This window comes from Daphnia magna, linkage group LG4 (genome assembly GCF_020631705.1).
Source record: "Daphnia magna isolate NIES linkage group LG4, ASM2063170v1.1, whole genome shotgun sequence".
Lineage (NCBI taxonomy): Eukaryota > Metazoa > Arthropoda > Branchiopoda > Diplostraca > Daphniidae > Daphnia > Daphnia magna.
Genome location: NC_059185.1, coordinates 4339838 through 4365727, shown reverse-complemented (window position 1 = coordinate 4365727; position 25890 = coordinate 4339838). Strand labels below are relative to the sequence as shown.

Below are 25890 nucleotides of genomic sequence, written 5' to 3'. Positions count from 1 at the left end.
TACCACTGTCATTTCATGTTAGTTTAGTACATTTTTGTCTTAGAAAAACAGTTCTGAGTGCTGACATATTCGAGATTTCGATCGACTTATAGGCTGAAGCATGTAACTATAAATTTATACCGAAACATACAGAAAACGGAGTTTAGGAGACGAGGACCGGGAGACGGAGACGGAGGAATTGGAGAGAGAGGGACCAGGACCACGGACCAGGCACAGGCGCACCAGGGAGCAGGGGCCGTAGCAAAATACGTATATATGGCATCCTTGTGTGAGAGCTGATGACAAGACACGTCAAAAACAGCTGGTCTAAAACTGATTGTATATTCCTGAGCTAGTGATGTGTCGCTTTTTTTAATAGGAATATTGTTGCAAACGTGTACATTTTCATCCACGAGTGCGAGTGCTGTTGGGTTGTAGTTATGAAATAATAATGTATCATTTTTTGTCGTGAAATCATGCGAATTCTTTCCGGGGATCTCAGCAAAATGTTTATAGTTAAAGGTTTGGAGAAGATTCTCGCCGACAAAGAAGTCAAACGAAGCCATTTGGCTCAATTGAGAAAAGCTTGTGAAACTGCCCTTGGTATGTTGAAGAGATTGAAATTCATAATTTATCACTGTGTAGTCTGATATCACTTTTACACCATTAGAGGACATACAAGAAGAGCTGAAACATGAAGCAACTGAGAAGAGCACAGGTAGCACCTCAGCTGCTCTTCCACTCCCCCGAAATTATTCTGCAAATGTTATCAATGCAGAAAAGCATTACTTGCCTTTTGAATTAGCTTGCCAATGCTCAGTTCCAAGGGTTGTTGTAATTGCATTAGACTGCTTGCAGGTAGTATATACTTCTAATCCATTTGTGAGATTTTGTTGTTCTATTGAGTTCTATCTCTTCAGAAACTAATCGCATATGGTCACTTGAGTGGGACGTCACTTGATCCACATAATCCACAAAGGCGACTCATAGACAGAGTTGTTGCAACCATATGCGCCTGTTTCACTGGAACCCCAACAGAAGAAAGTGTTCAGTTGCAAATTATAAAAGTAAATTTGGCTCATGGTATTACATAATGAATGCATATTTATACCCTTTTTTTCTTTTAATAGGCCTTATTAACGGTAGTCACATCTCAGCATGTGGAAATTCATGAGGGGACCCTACTTCTGGCTGTCCGTACCTGCTACAACATTTATCTGGCTAGCAAAAATTTAATTAATCAAACAACAGCCAAGGCAACATTAACACAAATGTTAAATGTCATTTTCATGAGAATGGAAAATCAGGCTGTAAGTCATTTTAACTAGTAGTGTATGTGATGTTTAGCCACTCATTAACCTTATTTCAGATTGAAGAAGAAACAACGTTCTCAAATCCGGAAAACCCCGTTGAACCTGCTGACGTATTAAAAAGAGAAGCTAAACTAGAAGCCCTCGAAATAGTTTCCTTTATTGTTGATGACATCGTCGCAACAGCCGTCAATGGTTTTTTAAATCTTTCGACTTTCTAGAAAATAATGAGTAATTTTTTATTTCTTAAGATGCGAGTACAGAAAAAGAAATCGAAGGTGACAATCAAAGTGAAGGAGGCCAAAGCAACGGTGGACCTACTCCTTCGATCGTTTCAGTTTGTTCGTCATCGCTGCCGCGAGTGCCCTCACAAGACAGTGTTGACACAATTGGCGGCACCAGTTCCAGTGGAGGTGATTTAGAACCAATTGGAACATCGAATAGCTTCTCCCATGTTTTGCAAAAAGACGCTTATCTTGTATTTCGTTCGCTCTGTCGGTTGGCCATGAAACCTTTGCCGGATGGCATTCCAGACCCAAAGTATGGATTTAGAATCGCATATACTTGGATGAACCCGTACGATAATCCGATTGTTTTTCTCATAGATCTCATGAACTGCGGTCCAAGCTTTTGTCATTGCAACTTCTATTATCAGTGGTGCAAAATGCCGGTCCAGTTTTTCGCGAACACCCGGTTTTTCTTTCCGTTGTCCGGCAGTGCCTATGCGTGGCTTTGAGTCGTGACGGAGCTTCGAGCGTAACGGAAGTGGCTGAGCTATCTCTAGCTCTTTTTCTCGCGTTACTGAACAACTTTAAAGCCCAGCTTAAAAAACAAATTGAAGTATGTGTGTTTTTGTTCGATTCCGACTAAGATTGATTCCCCACTGTTCGATTGTAGGTATTTTTCCGCGAAATTTTTCTCAATATTCTCGAAAATCCTGGTTCAACCTTTGATCATCATTGGTTAGTAATGCAAGCCTTAACGCGCATCTGTGCTGATGCTCAGAGCGTGGTAGACCTATATGTGAATTATGATTGCGATCTGTCGGCCGCCAACATCTTTGAGCGATTGGTTAATGTACTATCGAAGATCGCACAAGGGCGGCACGTCGTTGACTTGAGGACGACACCAGTACAAGAAAAAGCTTTGCGGATAAAAGGCCTCGAATGCCTCGTGACTATCTTGAAATGTATGGTTGAATGGAGCCGTGAGCTCTACATCAATCCTAATGCGCAGTCCAATATCGGTTTGTGTTTTTAACGAAGATTCTTCAAAATTGTTGTCGTTGATGCATTTTTGTTCATTAGATGCCGAGAAGGTAAAGGAGAACCATACCGAAGAAAATGAGGGCCATGGCTACATCAATGGCACATTGACAACACCGAAACAGTTTGAAGCCATTAAACAACAGAAGGAGATATGGGAACAGGGGATTGTGATGTAATTTTTGCATTTTTCTATGTCTTGATATAATGAGTTGATTACCAATTTACAATCCAGGTTTAATAGAAAACCGAGGAGAGGGTTGCAATACTTACAGTCACAGAAGCTTCTTGGAGAAGAAGCAGTTGATGTAGCACGCTTTCTCGTGACGGAAGAACGACTAGATAAGACCGTAGTCGGTGATTTTCTTGGTGAACCGGACAAATTCAACAAGGAAGTTATGTACGCCTATGTGGATCTTTTGGATTTCAACGAGAAAGATTTCGTTAGCGCCCTACGCCATTTTCTAGAGGGTTTTCGACTTCCTGGTGAAGCGCAAAAGATAGACAGACTGATGGAAAAGTTTGCCGCTCGCTACTGCGAATGCAACTCGAGGTTTTTTTCTTTTTTAGCGTTTTTAAAAACATGTTTTATTATTTACGTTTTTATGTATGTTTTATTTTTATTTTTACGTTAACAGTCTTAGACTTTTCGCTAGCGCTGATGCTCCTTATGTACTCGCATATTCAATCATAATGCTGACAACAGACCTTCATTCACCCCAAGTCAAGAACAAGATGACTAAGGAACAGTTTATCAAAAACAACCGCGGCATCAACGATTCAAAGGTGTCTAATCGAAGGCTTTTGTTTTCTTGCCCATCATCATCATCATGTTTGTTAACTATAGGATCTTCCTGAAGAATACCTTAGCCAGATTTACGATGAGATCGCAGGAAATGAGATCAAGATGAAAGCCCATTCGTCCAGCGCTTTAGGCAACAAAGTCAGCAAACCAGGTAAATGCTTAGCCATTGAGCATTTGTTATGTCTGTGATTTATCATAGTAATATAGCAGGGGCAGCGAATGAAAAGAAACGGCGTCTCCTGTGGAACATGGAAATGGAAGCTTTGTCGTCAACAGCCCGGCAATTAATGGAATCCGTTAGTCATGTGCACTCACCATTTACGTCAGCTACGCATTCAGAGCATGTTCGACCAATGTTCAAAGTTGCGTGGACACCATTTTTAGCTTCATTTAGTGTTGGTTTACAAGACTGCGACGATTTGGAAGTGTCTACACTGTGTCTGGACGGTATCCGCTGTGCCATCCGTATAGCCTGTATATTTCATATGGCTCTGGAACGGGATGCTTTCATCCAAGCCTTGGCCCGCTTCACCCTGTTGACTGCCAACTCGCCAATCACTGAGATAAAAACAAAGAATATAGACACAATAAAGACCCTCATAACAGTTGCACATACGGATGGCAATTACCTAGGCCACTCTTGGCTTGATATCCTCAAATGTATCAGTCAATTGGAGCTGGCTCAACTAATAGGCACAGGTGTTCGGCCCCAGTTTATTACAGGAACACCAACATCTCCAACAGGTGCTAATTTAGCCGGTAAAAATTGTTTTACCTTCGTTGGTGTGCTTTTGTCTTGTCCCTACATGTGCCTAAGTTCGTTTTTGTTGTTTGTTTCTTGTCAAGGCAACAATTTGAATTTGAATTTGGGCGCCATGAATTTGAATTTGAACTTACCAGGTATTTCCTCTTCGGGTAGTAATCTACATCTCTCTGACCTTCCAAGCGTCAGCATCAACTCCCTCGAACGTAAGCAATTTTGAATATCCTGTTTTGATGTAAGTCGCTTGCTACAGCGTTTGCTATTTCGGAATGCAGCCAGTGTCAAAGAGTCCATCGGAGAAACCATTTCCCAAAGTGTGGTGGTCGCAGTTGATCGGATCTTTACCGGTTCCACTAGATTGGACGGAAACGCGATCGTCGACTTCGTCCGCGCCTTATGCCAGGTTAATTCAAATGATCATTTTCAATTTGCGCCTATGAGGTACAAGGACTAATTTTTTTTCCTGGACCTATTACCCAGATCTCGCTAGAGGAGTTGGCGCACACAACGCAACCTCGCATGTTCAGTTTGCAGAAGATCGTTGAAATCTCCTATTACAACATGGGACGTATTCGTCTGCAATGGTCGCGTATTTGGGAGGTCCTGGGCGATCACTTCAACAAAGTGGGCACGAGTAGTAACGAGAACATCGCTTTCTTCGCAGTCGACTCTCTGCGGCAGCTAGCAATGAAATTCATAGAGAAAGGAGAACTGGCAAATTTCCGATTCCAGAAAGATTTTCTGAGACCATTCGAACACATCATGAAACGTAATCGTTCACCCACGATTCGTGATATGGTAGTTCGTTGCGTCACGCAGATGGTACACAGCCAATCAGACAATATCAAGTCAGGATGGAAGAATATATTCTGTGTCTTTCTATTGGGTAATATTGCCAATAGCACATTTTTAGTAAAACCGTAACGCACAATAAAACAAGCGCTCTCGTTCCCTTTAGCTGCATCGGACAATGACGAAGCAATTGTAGAACTTGCTTTCCAGACCATAAACAAAGTAGTTACAGAACTTTATGTGACTAACATGTCGGCAATGATCGATAGCTTTCAGGTAAGTTGATAAGGAGTACTAGTTTTTTAGACAGTTTTTCAAATGTTTTATTTCCGACAGGATTGCGTCAAGTGCCTAAGTGAATTCGCCTGCAATCCACTGTATCCAGATACCAATATGGAGGCTATTCGCCTCATAAGGCTGTGCGGACGACACGTTGCTGATCAACCAGCTCTGTTTCGTGATGGAGGTAAACAAGGAACTTGTGTTTTTTTTTTCCTTTTTTATGTGTCATTTTTAAAATTTATTTGTCGTTTTTTTTTTAAACAAGGGGCTCAACTTGCTGATGAAATGGTCAACAGCCAATTGACCTCTGCTGTAACCAACTTAGGCTTAATTCCTGAAGAGGAACGTCTATGGGTTCGTGGTTGGTTTCCGATTTTGTTCGAGCTAAGCTGTATTATCGGACGTTGCAAACTGGACGTGCGTACTCGAGCGCTTACGGTTCTCTTCGAAATGGCTAAGCAATATGGCTCAACGTTTCGATCCCACTGGTGGAAGGATCTGTTTAAAGTTATATTTCGAATCTTCAATCAATCGAAATTGCCGGATCAGTTGTCCGAAAAATCCGACTGGTTAACTACCACATGTAACCACGCTCTGTACGCTATGGTTGATGTTATCACGCAGTATTTTGATTTGATTGGTTCTCTGCTTATGGATGATTTCATCGCCCAGCTGTTATGGTAACTAATTGCTATTTATTTAATTTTTTCTTGGTCTCATAGCGTGCAATCTCTGTTTTTTTAAACACAGGTGTGTAACCCAGGAAAATGAGCAGCTTGCGCGCTCTGGTGTGAATTGCTTAGAAAATCTTGTAATTAGCAACGGTCCAAAACTGGGAGATGATTCCTGGCTACGCATCTGCGGCTGCGTTGATAAAATATTCCATCTAACGTTACCTGATGCGCTGTTGACGTGGAGTCCCCATTCGGCACCAGCTGAATCGGATAATGGAGTTAAAGACACTCAGCGGCTTTTTAATGGTCTTTTAGTTCAGTGCCAGGTCCAGCTGGAGCTTATTCACACTATTGACAACATAGTCTTTTTCCCATCTACGACCCGCAAAGAAGATGCAGACTTGCTTGCTTCCGCGAAAAGTATTTCGGCCAGCCAAAGGGATCTTGATCTCGGTACAGCATCATCATTTTCCGTTTTTCTAAGATTTTTCTGTAATTTTGAATTTTGTAAGACCAAGGAATGTTTCAATTCATGTCAACGGAGCACCTGCTACTCATGGTTGATTGTTTGGCAAAGTCGCATAACTTTGCTCGCCAGTTCAACACCAATTCAACGCAGAGAAATGTTTTATGGAAAGCGGGTTTCCGAGGACCTGTCCGACCAAACCTACTAAAACAAGAAACACAAAGTCTTGCTTGCGCAATGCGAATCCTTTTCCGTCTTTACCACGACGAAGGGCGACAAAATGAATGGACTATGGTGGCGGATAAGCTAACACATTTGGGGAAGGACGCACTGGAGTACTACGTTACCCTCGAGACTGAGAGTCATCGAGATGCTTGGTCACCCCTCATGCTTCTTTTCCTTTGGAAGATTAATCAACTGTCAGACGAAAAGGTATGAACGTTAAGGAGATCGAAATAGCATGTTGACATTGACTTAAACTCTTTAAAATTTTTAGTTTAAAACACACATCAGTTGGTGGCATCAGCTTCTTTGTGAGTTGGTATCTTTTGAGTTAAAACCGGAACTGCGGTCATTGCTAAGAAAAATTTTTCTCAAAGTCGGTCAAGTATTCCGAGTCATTGCCGCCGCTCCATGAATATTTATGCATCTATTAGGTGTTGTTTAGCACTTTGAAAATTTATACCCCTAGTTGCCCCCATATGTAAACCTCTAGCTCCCGTATCGAGTGATTCCTTCACCGTCCTTGGTAAAGAATAATAATAAAAACAAAATTTGAAGTTATCCAGAATGTTACACCAGAGCTTACCGTCTCTGAATCTGTAATACTGTTTTATCGGCTATTATTTACCGTGGATTCACGGCTAGAATCCCCTATGGTAAAGTGATCCTTTCATCGAAGTTGCCTTCGTTTGACGCCACTTTACGCCTCCATGATAATCTGGGGAACTATAAAATAAACTTACTTCGTTAGTTTAAGAATTTAGTTTCAACTCATTGATCAAGATTCAAGACTAATTTCAATTAACCTACGGGCTATGGGTATGAGTTAAGCAACTAAAATTAACCATTTCCTTAGCAGAACAGATAAAAAAAGGAAAAAATGAAAAATTTTTAATAAAAGAGTTTTAGTTTGAACTAATCCCAATAAACCAAAATGCAATAAACGCAAACAATAAATGCCTGTTACTTTTTAGAAATTTAAAATTCATTATCAAACATCGTCTTACGTATATTTCAATTTATATAAACAACGCTGTATTTCTTTAATTTCAGTTTTATTACCAAGCATTGTCAAAATAGTAATACATAAACATTTTGACATCAAGTTTTAAATAATCAAAGGCTATCTTCATCCGTTCAGGAGAACAGAATAAATCTTTTAAGAATTGTAAAATCTAATATTTAAAAATAAAAATAGAAAACGGATACAAATCAGTTGAGTCCTTAAGACAATTTTACTACTTTTACTTAATTTAATTTCATCCGTGAACGGAAATTCACGTTTGAAACTGCAAAAAGCAAACACAGTTCAAACATCGGTGAACGGATTCAAATCTGAATGATTTCGAGCCATTATACTTACGTGTATAGGAGAAAGTAGACGCGCATTCAGTTGGATTGGATTCACACCAGTTATTAGTGGAAACGTATCCGTTGAAGTGACGACTCAAAAGTATCCGTTTTGAGCGACCAATGCTAACGGATCTGTATTCAATCACGGGTGAAGACTATGTTGCAGAGACCTTGTTGAGCGGTAAGTCTGATGGATCGTACAGTACGTTCACGAAAGGTTTTCCAAGATGTAGTACCGAAAGAATCACACCGCTCCCCTCCGAAGAGGGATGAGGTTATTTCACGGTGTTTTCCACGGTGTTTTCCACGGTGTTTTCCACGGTGTTTTCCACGGTGTTTTCCACGGTGTTTTCCATGGTATTTTCCACGGTATTTTCCACGGTGTTTTCCACGATATCTCAGCGAACGGTTGGTGAAAACTGTTTACTGGGTCACTAATACCAGGCCAACTGTATAGTATCGTGTTAAAGGTTGTTACTTGACCCACGTGTTAGTACGTAATTAAATTTAAAATATTTCTGTCAGTGTTCATAAGCGAGGAAAGACGATGAGTTTCGCGAAGACCAAAGATGCTGTTGAAGAGGGAGATACCGTTATCATATATGTAAATCCACAAGCTATGTATGCTATACAAGTTAAACCACTAATCACAACAAAAAAAGGCGATATGGTAGAAAATATTTTTCAAACTGCATATGGTGCCCTAAAAGTTCAAGAGCTGGTGGGTAAAAAATTTGGACACAAAGTGCAATTTTCCAGAGGTTGGGGTTACCTTCTACATCCAACACCAGAACTCTGGACGTTAAACCTCCTCCACCGAACACAAATTTTGTACACACCTGACATCAGTTTGATTGTAATGCAGCTGGATTTAAAAGCTGGCTCAATTGTTGTTGAATCAGGTATTTTTCAGTTGTTTCAACAAGCAAATAATCATAAAGTAATTTGAAGTGTTGGTATTTTACAGGAACTGGCAGTGGATCCCTTTCTCATGCAATCATAAGAGCTATTGCTCCTACAGGTCATTTACATACCTTTGATTTTCATCAACAGAGAGTTGAAATTGTGACAAAAGAGTTCTTTGATCATGGCCTGGAGATGTTTGTAACTGCAAAACAGAGAGATGCTTGTAAAGATGGGTTTGACTTGGAAGATACAGCTGATGCAGTCTTTTTAGATCTTCCAAATCCATGGCTTGCAATTTCTCATGCAGTTAAAGCTTTAAAAAATTCTGGTAATTGGTTTGGTTTGTTTCAGTTTTACATTTGATTTGATGAACTTTTTATGTGATCAGGTGGAAGAATATGCACCTTTTCTCCATGCATTGAGCAAACTCAAAAAACCTGTGAAGCCCTGGTGGCTAATGGTTTTAAATGTATAGAGACAATGGAATGCTTACAGAGAGAGTTTCAAGTTAAGAATATCACACTTCCTGATGTTGATGACTACAATTTTTCCTTTTCTCACACAACAGACAAAGTACAGTCTTTATTGATTCATATAGATATTAGTTTCTCTTATTTTTATTTTATTTTATTATCAGGACTGTGAAGAAGGGAAGGGGAAGAAAGAAGGTCGTAAATTTCGAGCACTACTCCCAGCTTTGCAAATGGCTGGACATACTGGCTATCTAACGTTCGCTACGTGGCCGCGACAGTCGAACGTACAAATTTAACTTGTAAGAAGAAAACTTGAAATTACCTCTGGGAATACATCATCCATCATTGACCAAATGACCTTATGTTTTGCTTTTGACTTAAGATTTCATCTCTTGCAGATATCTGTAAAATATTTATATGAAAATACAAATATTTCAGGACACAAGGTTTCTTATCATATATTTCACTTTAAACTCCTTCATTGGTATTTCTGTATAAAATTCCACTGTTTTACTGCCAAGCTTACACTGTGTAGTGCAGTATTGAATTTTAATACATTTTTTATGTAGACCAAATAAAACGGCAAACAAAACAATAAAATAATTTTAGTTGTGTAAACCTTGGCATTGTTTTATTATCCTCTATACACTATTCTCCACCTTAGTGATGGCTATACAGATGTTCTGGTAACTCATACACTGCCTGCAAGGAATTTAGATAAAAAGTCCTTGGGTTTAGGATTGATGGGTGCCTTGAAGTAGTTCATAACATGCCCCTTCTGCTTCCATCGTTTCACAGTTTCAACAAGTTCCATCTGGCCTTTGACCACCAGCATGTCTATAACTCTCACATCTTTTACATGTCGGTTTTTTTCAAATTCCTCTCGCAGCTTGGCACGGCATTGGGATTCATTCTTCGGAATATCGTACTCTAACACTGTAAAGTTCAGATGTTTATGGAAACAGTATTGTTTATACAGACAAATTTTTTACCTATGTATGGAACCTGGCGATACCAGGCTTTGTATAAGTTAAGCACCCTTTTACGGGCTTCTGCACTATCAACCGACAAAAGTGGTCTCACTTGTTTAACTCCAGATTTAATAACTGTTCCGGCAGTTGAAGCCATTTTGTTGGACAGAAAATTGACGTCACAGTATTGTGATCTAAATATAGAAGGTGGTTCCTAAACAGGCTTCTCTACCAAAGCAAACATTTCGATGCCAAATCCCAATGAAAAATTGAACATATTACTAAATAGAGTTACACAAGCAAAAAAATTTTTCGAATTATTCAGATTTATTAGACTGCTTTTTGAATAGTTCTAGTTATTATATAATGAAATTTGAAACATAAAACATCAGGCAACGTATTTCCTGCACGTGCTACGAAAATACAGAAGTACAAACTATAAACTGCAAACAGGAAAACAGGAAATAAGAAACCATGGCGAGTCAGAGTCCGATCGATGAATTAAATGTAAATTTTCAGCATGTTTTCGAATCCTTAGTGTTTGAAAATATTAGAGCATCAAATTGTAAAACTAGCCCGAGCCTCAGAGCTGACATTCAAAGGAAAACCCTGTCCCAGCTCTATTATGCATCAAATTCAAGGACAATGTTAGTTCATCAGTTTGACTGTGTTTCACATTGGTTAGTAATATGTTAATGGTTATTCTTTGCAGCGATGAAAACCCTACAGATTCTTCAACTTTGTACAATTTACACATACAAAAGTATTTCAGCATTGTGGACGAACAAGATCTTTCTAGAGGATTAGACAGCTTCTCAAGAGGAGCTCTGTCATTTTCAAGCTCTTCAAAAAATGGCATTCAGAAAATTTAAATTTCAGTTTTCTCCATGTAAAAACAAACATTTTAAAAATAGAAAGCAAACAGTGGAGCCTGAAAGATATCAGGAATACAAGTATCTTTCAAGAACTTGAAAATGATGTTAGCAAAAGCAGTAGAGGACTGAACAACATTCCGGATTTTGAGAAAGCATTGGAATTTTCTGTTCAACTTGAAAAAAATAAAAGTGAAGAGGAAAAATCTACTAAGTTACAGGTTACTAAGCTAAAGCCATGTGAACCAGAATTCAAACTCAATGTAACACTGCAGAAACATGTACCACCTTATCCACAAGTGAGACTTTCTAGTATATCTGAAAAACGAATCGAAGGCGTTACGACAAAGGTATATCCGACGTCGTCGAAAGTAAGTCCACAGATCAGATGTTCAATGAGTTCTGAAACAAAAACGGAAGAAATTGTTAAGCCTAATCCATTCCGTACAGCCAAAGAACAGTTAGTAAGTAAATGCTGATATCAAAATATATTTTTAGAATGAAAGAAATATATAGAACCTATAATAAAAATACCATGGAAATCATTTTAGATTGTAGATCAAAAAAAGAAAAATGCTGGTGGCATCAGTAGTTCGACTTCGAATGAGCCTACCTATGGATCCCGAACGAAGTCTCTTGGTCTTCGCCGTGGGCTTAACAGCCCATTCATTCTCCCTATTAAAGATGCCAAAATGAATGAAAGTGAAACCAACAATGTCGAAACAAAATCGAGTGGAAATAATGAAGAAAAAATAATTGGTATAGCTGCATGTAATAATTTTGATCTAAACCTTTGCTTACATCTATTTTAACAGACGAAAGACTGAAAAACATCGAACCACGAATGGTTGAGCTGATTGAGAACGAAATCATGGATAATGGATCACCAGTCAATTGGGACGATATAGCCGGGCTTGAATTCGCTAAGAAAACTATACAAGAAATTGTTGTTTGGCCGATGCTACGACCAGATATTTTTACTGGACTTCGGGGTCCTCCGAGAGGTTTCTTGTTTAACCAAATCAATAATAATTCAGCATTAAATAAACCCCACTAATGCTGGTGCTTGAAAACTACAGGAATTTTATTGTTCGGGCCACCTGGTACAGGGAAAACCTTAATCGGTGAGTTATATCTATTTGTAAGAGACAATATTTCCTTATTTTTCATTGTCTGATAGGTAAATGCATTGCAAGTCAATCACGATCAACATTTTTTAGCATCAGTGCATCTTCTTTGACATCCAAATGGATTGGTGAAGGCGAAAAAATGGTTCGGGCACTTTTTGCTGTTGCAAGGTAAGTACCTTTAATTTTTAAATTCCTGATTCATATTATAAACTTGATTTATCTAGGGTGAATCAGCCGTCGGTAATATTTATTGATGAAATCGACTCCTTGTTATCCCAGCGGTCGGAATCGGAACATGAAAGCTCACGTAGAATTAAAACAGAGTTTCTCGTGCAACTGGTATTTTACCATTGATCTCCGTAAAAGCGCTCAAATGTTTTCACGCTGTTTACATGTTAGGATGGGGCTACAACGAGTCAAGAAGATCGTCTCTTAGTAGTCGGTGCTACAAATCGCCCCCAAGAGCTGGATGAAGCTGCCCGAAGGCGATTAGTTAAACGATTGTAGTAAGGAACTGAAATCATATCCCACTAATGAATATGATTTTGCAATCTTCTTTTTTAATTTTTATGAACAGTATACCGTTGCCCGAATTCGCAGCCAGAAAGCAAATCATTCATCTATTGATGGCTGAGCAACGTAATGTCTTGGACGAAGATGAAACAGACCTAATTTGCAGGCAGACCGATGGTTACTCGTGTGCAGATATGACCAACTTGTGCAAAGAAGCTGCGTATGGACCAATCCGCTCGATTGCGCTGAGTGATATTGAACATATATCGCCTGACCAAGTATAGCGTTGGCGCAAAAGAACGAGTGTTAAACTAAAGTGCGAATTCTTTCTTTCTTTAAGGTTCGACCCATAACCAAAGAGGACTTCGATGCAGCCTTATGTCAAGTTCGCGCCAGCGTTTCCAGTCAAGATTTAGAACTTTACGAGGACTGGAATAAACGTTACGGCAGTGCGGCCAAATAGTACATTTTCCAACAGTATCCAATAAACTAATGGAATTCTTGTTTGGAGTGCTAGCCTTGTCTAACTACGTACCTTTCGAAGGAATCCCTTGTAAACTGTAAGCAGAAGAAGGTAAAACAGTCGACAACAAATCTCTGGTGCACACACAACTTTTTTTATTCAAAATTATTTCACAAATTCAACAGTCTTAAGAATCTGATATCAGACAGGACCATTTAATCAGATTTGGTATGAGTAGGCTTGTGGCATTATAAATTTTTTTTTTTTTTCACCCACAAATTACCAAATACTTTCTTTTAATTTCCCGATAGGGATTCTTGTAAAACGGAATGGCATACTACATGATCTCCTCATGAGTCATGTCGACCGACACCGACTGTACATTTTTTCTGAGATTTCTCCCGATAGATGGCGCTATTTTTTCGCGTTCTTACCTTCCAAGTTAGAACGCGGACATTGGTATCGTCTTATGGAGAAGATAACGCTGCAGTTAACGTCGAGTATCCCATAATTTTGGGCTTGAGAGATTGCCGAGCCATTTAGACGGCTGATCCGAGTTTCGGGTATGAATTTTTTAACGATAGATGGCGTTTAGACCAAAAATTACGAAAACTAGGTGAAATCAGGCCGCGAATTTAATTTTGAAGGCCGTGCTTGCTCTGTTGCCTAGCAACGGACTTTTTTTTAAGGCCGTCTATTGCGTTTACTTTAGGTCGTTGTGTTTTGTGTTTGTGTATCGTCAGAGTTAAAAAACCCTTGTTTTTTCACGGGGGGAGGGGGGGGGAATCTTTTTTTTTTTTTTAAATTAAAAAAAAAAAAAAAAACCCCCGGGGGGGGGGGAAAAAAAAAAAAAAAAAAAAAAAAAAAAAAAAAAAAAAAAAAAAAAAAAAAAAAAAAAAAAAAAAAAAAAAAAAAAAAAAAAAAAAAAAAAAAAAAAAAAAAAAAAAAAAAAAAAAAAAAAAAAAAAAAAAAAAAAAAAAAATTATTAAAAAAAAAAAAAAAAATTTTTTTTTAACACCCACCCCCCCCCAAAAAAAAAAAAAAAAAAAAAAAAAAAAAAAAAAAAAAAAAAAAAAGGAAAAAAAAAAAACTAAAAAAAAAAAAAGGGGGTTTTTTGTATCGTTAATCCCGTTGCTTCTCCGCGTGTGAAACTTATTTTTACGGAAACTAGGGGCCTCAATCCGTTCGGGAAGTTCCCGATAGGGTAAGGCTGTAGTTGCTCTTGAATCGCGGCAACCGTATTTGCTCTGATTACAATTACACTCAACGGCTTCCGCTGTTCGCGAAGTTTTTGATAGCGTTGGAGAAAAAAGAATCACAAAGTATAATAAAAATTGGCTGCTAATTTCGATTAAGTAAATGGTTTCCTCGTTAAATTAGCTGATTTTAAAATAAACAAAAAATTTTTTTATAATAAAAAAACTAAAACAGTTTTTCATTGCCGCCTTCCTGACTGTTGTTATCGCCGCTCCCCAAGGCAAAAGGGAAACCGAAGAGCCGCCAATCGTCGTCAATAGCCCGTCTGATGTCCGGAATCTTGATGGAAGCAGCCAATGGAGGTATACTGTAATCATTCATTTATTATTTTTTTAAATTCGATTTTAACGTTCCAATTTATAGTGTGTGTGTGTGTCTACACAGAATCTGATGACACTAGCCGAGAGGAGACTCAGGTTCAGAAGAAGACAAAATCAATCTCCACCGACTCGTATGGCAAGCAAACGGTTAATGAAGAGATTGGCAACACCAACAAGGGATCGTCCTACTGGATCTCTCCTGATGGCTAGAAGATCTCTTTGAACTGGGTTGCTGACGAAGGTGGATTCCGGCCAAAAGGTGATCACTTAACCGGTTGCACCAGTTCATGTTTTCACGCTGCCCGTTGCCCCCGCACTTCCCTTGTTCCCTATCAGCGCACTGGACTCGGCTATTAAGTAATGGAATCAATTTTTTAAGTTTGATTACGCTTGAAAGTTTACCCAAGATTATCGTATCTCCTTGTTATTCATCACATATGTCTGTGTAATTCATTGCTGAGAAACTGTATTACATGGACTTGTTGTGTCAGTGTTATAATACTGTGTGTTGACACATGTTTTACTGCCTGTCCTACGTGATTGGAGCAGCAATGTGCTTAACTGACCTGAGGAAATGAAACAACAATCCCAAACTCTTGCGCCATCTAGCAGTCAAGATTCAAACCTCTAGGAAACCTCATGGAGTTAAATTTTCCGTTGCTGGTTGTTGATTATTTTCAGCAAAAAAAAAAATAAATGTAAATAGCTCTAAACAAGGTGCTGAAAAAAGGGAGTAATTTTGCGTTCCTTACCGTATTAAAGATTAAAACAATAATAAGTGTGTTAGATCAGTCGGTTAGAGCGTAGTTCTTATAACGCGGAGTCAGAAGTTCGATGCTCTTAAAATATATTATATTAATATTTTCATAAATTCGGAATAAAATCCATAGAATTGAACAACAAATTCGTCTGCTCTGCCTGCAATGGCGGACTAAACGTTACAACAGCCTTTGCTTTGTTAATTTTGAGCATTTTATCGTTGTTTTTGTGAATTCCAGCCTCAAGTAAGTTGAAAATGACAATAACTATAAGGCTGGGATTATTTTTTAGCTTAATAGTTGGAAAAAGTTAGATGGCAGCTTGTTAACAAGGCATAGTAAAGTTTGGCTTAGATGGCAACCAAGAAAAAGTACTTGTGTTCTTGTTGAATTTAATCTTAAGTTTCAGTTTTACTTTAAACATCTCTTTATTCCTCTACAGAGTATGGAAGACAAGTATGAATGATTGGTAATTTTACAATGGGAGCATTGCTTTTAAATTAGTCCCTCACAACAGATTGTCAATTGACTCAAAAGAGTTTAGTAGCCTGTTTTAAAACCCAAGCTCACTGGGTGTTCTCTAATTATTAAAGACATCTGATAGTTGCACGTTTACGTGGAGAAGGACTAATGGAATTAGCAATATTTTTCACCTTTCAATTCCCCGTATGACTGATCTGTAGTAGATTTTCCCTCTAGACTTTCAGAATCTTTATTCAATTAATAAAGCTCAATAACATGATCGTTCGTTAAATATTAGTGTTACAAGTAGATTGTTAATCGGAAGCTGACCGATTGCCATGTAGTGAATTTTTTTCCCCTTTAGCTAATTTTATTTATTTTCTTTTTTGTAAGAGTTTATCAGTGACGGTGACCATGATTATGCTATTGTTCTTTCGTCTGATTTTTTTCCTTTTTTTTCTTGTAGAGATTGGAAATGACAAAGAAATGAGTTCTGTTCTTCGCCTCATTTTTGCCTCATCGTCATCAAGCTGATCGTCTTCGCTTCGCCATCCTCGCTTCACCGTCCTCGCTTCACCGTCTTCACCTCGCCGTCTTCACCCCGCCACACCGTCTTCGCTTTGCCTTCTTCAAATTGATCTCTTCCCTCCTCTTCCCCCCCCCTTTTTTCCCCCCCCCTCTTCCCCCCCCCCCCCCCGTCTTCGCCTCGCCGTCTTCAAATTGATCGTCTTCGACTCGCCGTCTTCGACTCATCAAGCTTCGTCTTCCTTCGATTCGTACGTCTTCACCTCGCCGTCTTCACCTCCCCACACCCTCTTCCCTTTCCCCTTTTTTCCCCAAAACCCCCTCATACCCCCTCCCCCCCCCGCCGTCTTCGACTCATCGTCTTCGATCGCGCCCGTCTTCGTCTCATCGCTGTCATCGTGGAAACTCGCGTTTTTGGTAGTTTGTTTTGTTTTGTATTGGTGTATAGTGTATCTTTAAAGTTAACCCGTTGGCTGCCACCCATTTTGCTCCCCTTTTTTTTTAGGTGTAGGGACCGGCGGCGCTGTTCTGCCTCATGGTTGATCACCCATGGGGTGGGGCAGTCGCCTTGCGCCTTAGGGCGCCGTAGGCAATGCACCAGTAGGGACTTCCCCTTGTCGATGCGATGGTGGAGTACCTGGGGTGTGCATTCCCGTAAAGGTCTCCATCGTCAAGTCAGCCCCTTTCATCGGATCCCTCTGAAACGATGCGTAGTGACTGTAGGAGAACAACCTACGGGTTGTAATGGCTTGGCAGCCAACGGGTTAACTTAAGTGTTTGTGTATGTATTTATGTATTGTATTTATTATATAACGTTTGTTGTATGTATTGAATAACATGTCATGTAAAATAGTGGTGGAATTGTGGGTGGAGGTGGGAAAATACAAATTCAATTCCATTTATATCTTTGTGTATTAAATTTTGTATCTTAGAAGAAACCTATTTCAAGATATAGCAAAACTTGGATCATGATTTAGTTATCTAAAGGCAACAAGTACTTAATGCAGAATTAAAATTTTCAATTCAAATTCTCAAAATCGATAGCCATTATCCTGCCACTGGAAACTCAAATATTCTAAATATAAATTCAAGGTAGTTTTGTCAAATTCAATCAAAGTTTTGCATATTGCTTGTTTCACACATTTCAGCAACTCTTAACATATGCTTTCTAACTAGTAAGCAAAAATAGCTTCTCAAATTTTTTAATTCCAATACAATTCAATTTCACCATCAAGGCAGGAAAACAAAGTTAAACATTCTAGATTGTGTTAACAGCCTGTAAACTAGATTCTTGCTCTTGGAATGCTGCTTTCTGGAACCTCACTAACGAACCAAGGAGTGTCCTGCAACAACAGCTACCATGCCAGAATTCCAATGATAAGTGTGGGAATAAAATGGTTGGTCCTGGCAAATAGACATAATAACAAAGATTTGAGTTGTTAATGATGCTTTCTTTCCATTCTTACCAATCCCTATTTTTCCAAATCGACAAATGGTGACAAATCAAGTCCCAAACAAGGAGAGTGTCCTGCAACAACAGCTACAATCCAAGAATTCCAAAGGTGAGTATGGGAATAAAATTGTTGATCCTGGCAAATAGATAAAATAACAAGAATTGAGGTGTTAATGATGCTTTCTTCCCATACTTACCAATCCCTGTTTTTCCACCTCAACCAACAGATGACAAATCAAGTCCCAAATTGACACTCTACCTCCATGTAATTAATTTTACCAATACCTAAGCAACAACAAAACAAGGACAAATAGATGAACAAAGTCCTCATAATACCAAAGTTATAACACTGACATACAGTTTCAATTACAGAGGGTGTGGGCCAGGCTCGACACCTAAAAGGGACCATGCGATTCCTGTACCCTATTGCCAGACACATGCCAGAATACTTGTATTAGATATCTTTAAATGGAAGGATGCAAAATTTGAAAAAAAGGCTTCGGCCAGTGGCAAGATCGGATTAGCATGTTGACACGATCAGATGGCATGGATGAATGGCAAGATGTTTCCTATAACCAACTAATGTACAAGTATGTAAAAATTGGTAAAAGTAACGTGAAAAAGGAGGTTTCTTTGTTGGTTAGATAGTGTCAAGGGCCAAGGAATTACAAAAATACATTAAAGTAATAAAAGATTTAAAAGACCGGACAACGTATCAGAAGATGATTCGTGTTGACAATGGCGGTGGCGCACTTCAGACGAATGGTTATTTCAGTGACGTCATAACCTACTACAACGACAATCAATGCAAACAATCGTGTGTTGTGGGAAAAATTGTCCCTAAGGTTGGTACGAAAAAAATGCAAATTTTAGTGTATTAACCAGTAGCCAAAAGAATGTTTAAAACGGAACGCACTGAACATTATCCCCTCGCAGAACACGTCTCGAATCCCTAACGCCACATCTGATAAACCATAAATCTCTACTGCAGACGATCCACTAAACACTAAACAGTGTAGCCATCTATTGATAAATTATCTAGTTTTACTTGATTAATTAAGCTCAACATTTTAAGCCCGACTTTTTGTTCAAAAAATCGGCTTAGAATTTTGACTTGGAATTCAATAAAACCAAACCTATTACAACCAAAATGAGAAGTTAATTCAGAATAAAATATTAGCCTTCCACATAATTAATCAATTTTTTGATAAAACGGAATAAGATTCTCAAACACTTGGAAATCAGAAAAACCCCAAAACTAAGTTTAAAAAAGGGCAACACTTTGTTTTGGGTTTTTTAAACAGGTGGTTTAACGAGAAAACCAACAACTTAATCGAAATCAACGTTCAATTTGGGTTATGCCCTACGCTTTTTGTCGAATTTCATGACATGTCGTTTTTCGCAGATTTTGACAAAAGTGGGAAGGCTATACCCTTCCCACTTTTCCATTTTTGGCCAAATTTCAACTTTCGCTCAAAATACATGATTTCAATTCAGAATTGAATGCTAATCACGGAAATCAAGTTTATTTTTCAATTGGCCTTATACTTTTCCAAAACTTAACGTAAACAACAAAATATAAAGTTGGGGTGGTAACAATACTTTATTTTCATTTATTTTAAAATCAGCTAATTTAACGAGCATTTACGTAATCGAAATTAGCGATCAGTTTTGATTATACTGTGTGTTTCTTTTTTCTTCAACGCTATCGAAAACTTCGCGAACAGCGGGAGCCGTTGAGTGTAATCAGAGCATATACGGTTGCCGCGATTCAAGAGCAACTACAGCCCAACCCTATCGGGAACTTCCCCGAACGGATTGGGGCCCCTAGTATCAGATAACTTTATTATCGTGTTTCTTTTTTCTCTTAGTCTAAAACAGATGCCATCATTATATAGCAGACTATAAACAGTAACTCTACCATAGTGCCACCTCCCACCTGGCTGCCAGGGGGAAATAGATTTTACCAACGTGAAATCGTACTCCGAAACCGAAACACAGAAACCTGAAAACATCAAGTTGCACTCTGCTGTTTTGCATCTACATGACAATACCAATACGAGCAACTACACTAAAAGTGACAATACCAATACGAGCAACTACACTAAAAGTGACAAACAAAACGAATGAAACATTTCTGAACCCCCTATGCCCGACTCACCGAACGATGCGCGCACCATCTGTTTTCACAAAAGTCGTCATCGAATAGATGGAATTTGTATTAACGGTAACCCTTTTTATCTGGACAGAATCCCTATCGGGAATGAACGTTTGGTTAGTTACTTTGTTTTATAAGTGTATTGATTATATCGGACACCATTTCAATTCAGGTTATTATTTATAACATCCAGAAGTAATATAGGCAAACCTCAGTGACTATTACGGTTGTAGTAACAATAGACAGAAGCGCTAATAATTGCATGGATAAACGGTAAAAATGCGTCTACAAGTTTACATTTTCGATTACTTCGAATGCTGTGTCGTTTACTCAGTCAAATACTTGCTACGGTGGTTTCAGAGATGTGCAAAAAGCCGATGAAGGCTATTTCCGGAGGGAATCTTCATGACAACTCATCGTACTAGCCAGACGGTTCAGCAACTTGATTGTCGTCTTGCAATCTGTTTTCTGTTATTCTTGAAGTGCGGAGACCAAACTCCTCCCAGCGAACTGTAGAATCCGGCAGAAGATCAACTCGCCGAATTCGGCGATCAGGTCCCCAACAGCAATTGCGTAACTCCAGATGACGCCAAGGACGGTTGATTACCAACATGATCTTGTGATTTTTAAATTCGTGGAGGAACCGTTCGACTTGTTCAGATGCACTAGGAGTCACGACTAGGACTTGCCCAATGTAGGGATAACGAGCCGTCAGCTGGCGATAGACTGTTGTTAAATCAGCGGGATAGCGATTAAAAAGAATTACGTTATTGCACAGCGTTTCCAACGACGACCCAACTCCACCAGTCCAGGAATCGTCATCTGGCATCAGCCCATAGTTTCCGAAACTCTGCAGTAAAGTCAAAGGTCTTGAATATTGTAGGATCAACTGGTCAATCAAGACGTGTTCTTCCGTCCAATGGTGTTTGTCGAAAACTACTACCGTTCCAGGACACGTTTCATCCTCCCAGCTGAGAATTAGCTGGATAAGTTGTTGATCATGTTGAAACGATAACGGTACCAGAGCCAAAATAAACAAGGACAAAAGACGCAATCCATTCGCCATATTGAGGGCGATCATTATCAGTTAGACTGGCAAAATGTTTACTAAACCCGTCACATTCGACTACAACTGGACAACTGGAAGCTTTTCTAACGACATACTTGATCCTTACGATTCCTAATACTGCACACCAGTTTTGATGTGATATTGCCATAGAAACGAGCTTTGCACTAACTTATAGATAAACCAAACGATGTCGCAGTTGCTATGGCAGACATCTGTACTATTGAACGTTAACCAATCGATGGATATTCAATAGCTTCATAGCTAATACCTACATTAAAACTAGTGCTAATCAAATCGTGAGAGGAATGAGTAAAAAAAAAAGGAAAAATAGGCTATTTCAGTGTAGGAAATGTACGGAAAATCGACGAGCAATAAAATGATTTACATCTAATGACGAACAGAATTATATTAGGGTCTACGATGAACTAAACAACGATCAATAACGTGAAGCAGAGTATTGTAATCCAAGATATGCGGCAGTTGTGATATAGCTTGGAGCAACCGTAGTTGTGATATCTACCGAATCGAAGTTATAAATCGGGTAAACCTCCTTCATATTCATTGCGATAGTGATTAACGACGTAAAAATCGTAGGCATCTTTGGAAGGATATGATACTGCATCTAACTGCCGTCTCATCATGTGGTGCATACCTATACTTCGTTTTCTCATGTGCCGCTCCCTGGATGCAGATTCCCTCTGGTCACGATCATCATGAACACTTCTCTGGTTTAACTGAGAGACTTGTGACGCAAACCCATCAAATACCTGGCTAGGTGGTACGCTCAGTTCCTGCTAATATAAATTTGAATATATGTCGGTAAAAAAAAAAATGTTTCAGCACTTTACCATAGATGGCGGAGATTGCTGAGTCATCTGAAATCCCGGAAATCCCACGCGTGGATCCCTTTGGGATGGCTGTGGTGCCTGGTTCATGGGCGATCCCATCGGCTGGTTCATGGGCGATCCCATCGGCTGGTTCATGGGCGATCCCATCGGCTGGTTCATGGGCGATCCCATCGGCTGGTTCATGGGCGATCCCATCGGCTGGTTCATGGGCGATCCCATCGGCTGGCCAAGTTGAGGCTGGAATTGTGGTGGTTGCACAACCGGAGATCCTCTTGGAGAGTCCATTTGAAGGGGAAGTTGACTCATTAACGACTCCGACCGTTGCGCTGGCTGAGTAGGAGGTTGATTCATCGGGAAACCAGTTGTAGGCGGCATTTGCGATGGCAAAGGTTGGGCAATTGAATCCGATCGCTGCCCCATATCAAGCGGGAACGGTCTGGCCGTTGGTGCTGCCATGGATGGAGCCATTTGCTGTGGAAGCTGATGTACAGGCGACCCCGACCGCTGTGCAAACGGAGGCTGCGGAGGTAAATCCATCCGCAACCCCACAGGTGGTGGCCCGTTCTCTGACGATGCCGACCGTTGTGGCGGGGACACTTCAGGATTAACCGTTTGTAACGGTGAGGGCGATTGAGATATTGGAGATCCCATAGGTGCCATTTGTAGCTTAGGCTGCTGATTGAACACATCAGTCACCGGTGGTGCCTGATTCCCCTGTAAAGAAAACTGAGCAGGGGAAACATCCATTCCGCGTGGAAAATGTGCAATGGTTTGTTGATCTTGTTGACCCAGTCGTGGAGGTCCTTGCTGTCCTTGTAACTGTGGTCTCTGCAATTAAGTTAAACCCAACGTGAATGTACTGGAATCGGAAAAATGAATTACTCATAAAGGCATACCACCATGAACTGAGCTGGTGCTTGTGGCATCTGCAAATAGAAAACCATGTTTATTTAACTTCCGAAATTACCAAGAAAAACGTATTAAACGCGGAACCTGTGGCGGAACCTGTGGCGGAACCTGTGGCGGAACCTGTGGCGGAACCTGTGGCGGAACCTGTGGCGGAACCTGTGTGCCCTAGATCATGGTACAGGTGTCAATTTATGTAAGACACAGAAACAAAATGAATATACCACTGGACGCTGAACTGGAGGCCCAACTGGCAAAAAAGCCTGTACTGAAGCAGCCCGATCTGGAGCTGGAGAAGTAGAAGCAGGTGAGTGTGGCGGAAATGTAGCTTGCGAATGCAACGGACCTTGACTTGGATGAGCTGGAGTAGTACTTTGCGGAGGCGGAGGTTTAAATGAAACCGATGACTGCCAATTATGCATAGTCCTACTCGCGTGAGCTTCCCGAGTCTTCAGCGAATTTGCTTGACTACCATTGCTGAATACCAGATTTGTAGCGTTACTGAGAGGAGTCGATGTTGGAATCGGAACAGGATTCAGGGACAGTTTAGGCGGCAGCAGCGGCTGCTTGAAAACCAAAGCTTGTCCTTGATGCACATTCGCTTGCTGCTGTAGCACTACGTGTGGTATATTTGATGGAACGAATCGAGTCTGTTCAGGTGCAAGACGAGTCTGATCGGCTGGGGGTAGCTGAAGGAAAATAGCAGGTTGTCCAGGTTGTGCAGAAAACAAAAATGGGGGTGATACCTTAAATAAGTGAAAAGGCTGATTCAAAAGGCCCTGCACTCTAATGCACACCATATTACCTTGAATTGGTTTGCAGGGATGCCTGGTTGCTGCATAGGCAGAGGCTGGAACTGGAATTGAGGTGCCAATGGAATCTGTTGGGGTTGAACAGGCACCTGAAAAAATTGAGCTTGCCTCCTCTTCAACATTTTGACAGCTTCATCAGTAAAGTTTTCCATGCTGGTCTTATTTCCTTCAATTGAAGCATTCACTCCATCCATACTACCCTCAACGAAGGGCTCCACAATTGATTTGCTTGTGTCACGCCCCACCAATGATGGAACTACAGTTGGAACTACAGTTGGCACCTCAGTAGTGTTAACCTCTGCCTTATCAGTAACTAAGGCCAAGGAGCCATCTGGTAATGTCACAACATCAGCATCATCAATAAACTCTACATCAGATGGGAACATGTCATTGATATCTCTGGTACTTTTAGTGACAGTATTTGTAGAATTTGTGACAGACTCAAGTGTTTGATTTCCCACTGGAACTTCCTGCTAAAAATATAATTTGAATTTATCTACCTTATATTTAACTAATTGACTACCTTTAAAGTAACTGAGGCTGGTGCAATGGTTGTTGGCTCGTCGCCTGCAGACCTGTATTGGCGACGAGTTTCATATTCGCCATACTTTTGCTGCTGATAGTCCTGACACCAGGCAGCACTTGTTATGTAAAAGAAAATAGCTACCAATCTAGAAAGCAGATGAGGAAGAGCAACTTAAACTTAGATATTGATTGAACTAAAAAGATAATTCGAAAAATAAAAATATTTAAATTGTACATACCTCCATATCGATAACGACATGGTGCAGCCTGTTGCTGTTGACGTCAGTGAACGTGTGGAGAGAAGCTGTGTCACTGATGGTGTTTATATAAGTTCACACATCCCTACGGGCCGCGCGTCAGTTTAAGCCATGGTTTAAGTTCTGAAGAGGTAAGGGTAGATAATTATAACACGATGGGCGTTTTTCTTCAATCACGAAGGTTACATTAAGGCAGAAGAAATAGATTTCGGGGATGAATGACAAGGAGCCTTTTCTGTCGGCCATGTTGGCTGTTGCATTTTTAATGTCCAATGGAGATGGGCTGATATTTCATATTAGTAAATTGGAGGCATGAGAGGCAGGAATGGCTTTAAAAATTATTGTAACATTTTTAACAATGAAGTGGTTAATAATTTAAATCATTTTTTTTATAGTTTAGTAATTGATCAAGGCCTAGACATTTTCTTCCATCGGCCTATTTCGTAAAATGTCATCCATAAGAAATTTTCTGTGTCTTACTGCCATTTTTTTAAATTCTTTTAGTTTACAAGTCCTTTCAAAGCATGCAATTTAAAACACAGATCTATTTTAAGGTAAAACTAGTCAACTTTTGTTGCTTTGCTTTTTTTTTTTTTTTGCTTTTGTTGCCAGAACGTAGCCGGTCTGACAAGTCCACATGTTTCAGCCCACTTGTCAACAGATCCAAGTTTTCTCCTTAAATTTCGAAATATTAGCATGTTGTGTACCACCGTCCTATAGAAATCACACCGGGGAACTGTTTCTATTTTACTGGAATCTTTAGAATTTTGGGAAAGACTCTAGTTACTTATAAATAGAACGACATTTCCGGATTTTTAAAAGTTTTAAGTAATTCTATATTTTCTATCGCGTGTGCACCAATTCACTTCTAATGTAAGAATAACACTGAATAGCTTACGAATAATTGAATTATTTGTTTAGTGGCAGGCAGTACGTACACAACAGCGATATATCCGGTAGTCCAATACTCGTGCAACGTCCATCTCGTTTGGCCTCTGAAAAATATGTATAGCTTTCTCACGCCATAATAACGAAACATGCCATTGATGGATCTGTGGGAAGATTGTGGAGGTTTCACATTGAAGCTTGACAACTTGCAGACCTATTAACAAAAAAGTACGTATATCTAATCTAGGACTCAATACAGCTATTTCTCTTGCTTTTGAAAAATTTCCTCTGTAATGAAAAAGTGCATAACCTGTAGGATGGGAAAAGAATATAGTCTATATAAGATTAGGAATAACGTAAATTCAACTCCAGTGATAATCTGTGGCGCACACGAAACCAAGTGAAGCTACGGA

At 39.7% G+C, this 25890-nt stretch overlaps 6 protein-coding genes and 2 long non-coding RNA genes across 20 annotated transcripts; 4 read left to right on the top strand and 4 right to left on the bottom strand.

Moving 5' to 3' along the window:
• Positions 1-280: 280 nt before the first annotated feature.
• Positions 281-7119, top strand: LOC116920811 (brefeldin A-inhibited guanine nucleotide-exchange protein 1-like). The gene is given in 22 exon segments (XM_045172224.1): positions 281-582; positions 650-837; positions 900-1046; positions 1110-1289; positions 1349-1484; positions 1541-1829; positions 1895-2129; positions 2187-2535; positions 2597-2729; positions 2790-3107; positions 3193-3340; positions 3402-3510; positions 3570-4118; positions 4206-4328; positions 4398-4525; positions 4603-5008; positions 5081-5190; positions 5251-5380; positions 5462-5876; positions 5947-6379; positions 6382-6768; positions 6833-7119. Coding segments are annotated over 22 exon segments (5181 nt in total). The 5' UTR covers positions 281-455; the 3' UTR covers positions 6974-7119.
• Positions 7120-8300: 1181 nt separating this feature from the next.
• On the top strand, positions 8301-9735 carry LOC116920814 (tRNA (adenine(58)-N(1))-methyltransferase catalytic subunit TRMT61A). The gene is made up of 4 exons (XM_032926946.2): positions 8301-8813; positions 8879-9145; positions 9206-9390; positions 9455-9735. Exons 1-4 carry the CDS (start codon positions 8459-8461, stop codon positions 9584-9586), a joined length of 939 nt encoding a protein of 312 aa, XP_032782837.2. The 5' UTR covers positions 8301-8458; the 3' UTR covers positions 9587-9735.
• A 158-nt stretch (positions 9736-9893) lies between these two features.
• Positions 9894-10474, bottom strand: LOC116920816 (NADH dehydrogenase [ubiquinone] 1 alpha subcomplex subunit 6). Its single transcript, XM_032926950.2, has 2 exons — positions 10283-10474; positions 9894-10226 (listed from the first exon to the last, which is right to left on the bottom strand). Exons 1-2 carry the CDS (start codon positions 10416-10418, stop codon positions 9982-9984), a joined length of 381 nt encoding a protein of 126 aa, XP_032782841.2. The 5' UTR covers positions 10419-10474; the 3' UTR covers positions 9894-9981.
• A 166-nt stretch (positions 10475-10640) lies between these two features.
• On the top strand, positions 10641-13279 carry LOC116920812 (fidgetin-like protein 1). 2 transcript variants are annotated; one of them, XM_032926940.2, is made up of 12 exons: positions 10641-10908; positions 10974-11116; positions 11176-11354; positions 11409-11597; positions 11685-11892; positions 11949-12137; positions 12213-12257; positions 12314-12431; positions 12488-12602; positions 12663-12769; positions 12841-13054; positions 13117-13279. In XM_032926940.2, the coding sequence occupies exons 1-12, from the start codon at positions 10736-10738 to the stop codon at positions 13237-13239; spliced, it is 1803 nt and encodes a 600-aa protein (XP_032782831.2). In that variant the 5' UTR covers positions 10641-10735; the 3' UTR covers positions 13240-13279. The 2 variants fall into 2 exon arrangements, with proteins under 2 accessions (XP_032782831.2, XP_032782830.2); XM_032926939.2 differs by having other exon boundaries at positions 11176-11597.
• A 1077-nt stretch (positions 13280-14356) lies between these two features.
• Positions 14357-16670, top strand: LOC116920820. Of its 2 annotated transcripts, none has more exons than XR_006645379.1 (4): positions 14357-14561; positions 14671-14798; positions 14860-15820; positions 16503-16670. It is a non-coding gene; the product is annotated as an uncharacterized LOC116920820 (long non-coding RNA). The 2 variants fall into 2 exon arrangements; XR_006645378.1 differs by having other exon boundaries at positions 14357-14594.
• Positions 16671-17747: 1077 nt separating this feature from the next.
• On the bottom strand, positions 17748-19055 carry LOC116934942. Its single transcript, XR_004401080.2, has 5 exons — positions 18931-19055; positions 18373-18854; positions 18212-18299; positions 18028-18150; positions 17748-17965 (listed from the first exon to the last, which is right to left on the bottom strand). It is a non-coding gene; the product is annotated as an uncharacterized LOC116934942 (long non-coding RNA).
• A 1242-nt stretch (positions 19056-20297) lies between these two features.
• On the bottom strand, positions 20298-21488 carry LOC116920807. Its single transcript, XM_032926936.2, has one exon. It carries the CDS (start codon positions 21251-21253, stop codon positions 20594-20596), a length of 660 nt encoding a protein of 219 aa, XP_032782827.2. The 5' UTR covers positions 21254-21488; the 3' UTR covers positions 20298-20593.
• Positions 21489-21629: 141 nt separating this feature from the next.
• LOC116920802 (proline-rich protein 36) lies at positions 21630-24729 on the bottom strand. 11 transcript variants are annotated; one of them, XM_045172213.1, is made up of 9 exons: positions 24572-24729; positions 24331-24478; positions 23801-24280; positions 23342-23741; positions 23220-23284; positions 23083-23163; positions 22986-23015; positions 22090-22917; positions 21630-22035 (listed from the first exon to the last, which is right to left on the bottom strand). In XM_045172213.1, exons 1-9 carry the CDS (start codon positions 24589-24591, stop codon positions 21772-21774), a joined length of 2316 nt encoding a protein of 771 aa, XP_045028148.1. In that variant the 5' UTR covers positions 24592-24729; the 3' UTR covers positions 21630-21771. The 11 variants fall into 11 exon arrangements, with proteins under 11 accessions (XP_045028148.1, XP_045028154.1, XP_045028151.1 ...); XM_045172219.1 differs by having other exon boundaries at positions 23143-23163; XM_045172216.1 differs by having other exon boundaries at positions 23083-23154.
• Positions 24730-25890: the final 1161 nt, after the last annotated feature.

What these genes read in the sequence shown, in the direction of transcription:
- LOC116920814 (XM_032926946.2), top strand. Translation starts at nt 8,459, where the DNA reads ATGAGTTTCGCGAAGACCAAAGATGCTGTTGAAGAGGGAGATACCGTT. An exon ending in TAAAGCTTTAAAAAATTCTG is followed by an intron (nt 9,146 to 9,205) that starts GTAATTGGTTTG and finishes TTATGTGATCAG; the next exon opens with GTGGAAGAATATGCACCTTT. An exon ending in TTTCTCACACAACAGACAAA is followed by an intron (nt 9,391 to 9,454) that starts GTACAGTCTTTA and finishes TTTTATTATCAG; the next exon opens with GACTGTGAAGAAGGGAAGGG.
- LOC116920816 (XM_032926950.2), bottom strand. Translation starts at nt 10,418, where the DNA reads ATGGCTTCAACTGCCGGAACAGTTATTAAATCTGGAGTTAAACAAGTG. An exon ending in TCGCCAGGTTCCATACATAG is followed by an intron (nt 10,227 to 10,282) that starts GTAAAAAATTTG and finishes TGAACTTTACAG; the next exon opens with TGTTAGAGTACGATATTCCG.
- LOC116920812 (XM_032926939.2), top strand. Translation starts at nt 10,736, where the DNA reads ATGGCGAGTCAGAGTCCGATCGATGAATTAAATGTAAATTTTCAGCAT. An exon ending in GTACAGCCAAAGAACAGTTA is followed by an intron (nt 11,598 to 11,684) that starts GTAAGTAAATGC and finishes AAATCATTTTAG; the next exon opens with ATTGTAGATCAAAAAAAGAA. An exon ending in AACATATATCGCCTGACCAA is followed by an intron (nt 13,055 to 13,116) that starts GTATAGCGTTGG and finishes TCTTTCTTTAAG; the next exon opens with GTTCGACCCATAACCAAAGA.
- LOC116920807 (XM_032926936.2), bottom strand. Translation starts at nt 21,253, where the DNA reads ATGATCGCCCTCAATATGGCGAATGGATTGCGTCTTTTGTCCTTGTTT.
- LOC116920802 (XM_045172209.1), bottom strand. Translation starts at nt 24,591, where the DNA reads ATGTCGTTATCGATATGGAG. An exon ending in CTCCAGTTCAGCGTCCAGTG is followed by an intron (nt 23,164 to 23,219) that starts GTATATTCATTT and finishes ACCATGATCTAG; the next exon opens with GGCACACAGGTTCCGCCACA. An exon ending in CGCCACAGGTTCCGCCACAG is followed by an intron (nt 23,016 to 23,082) that starts GTTCCGCGTTTA and finishes TTCTATTTGCAG; the next exon opens with ATGCCACAAGCACCAGCTCA.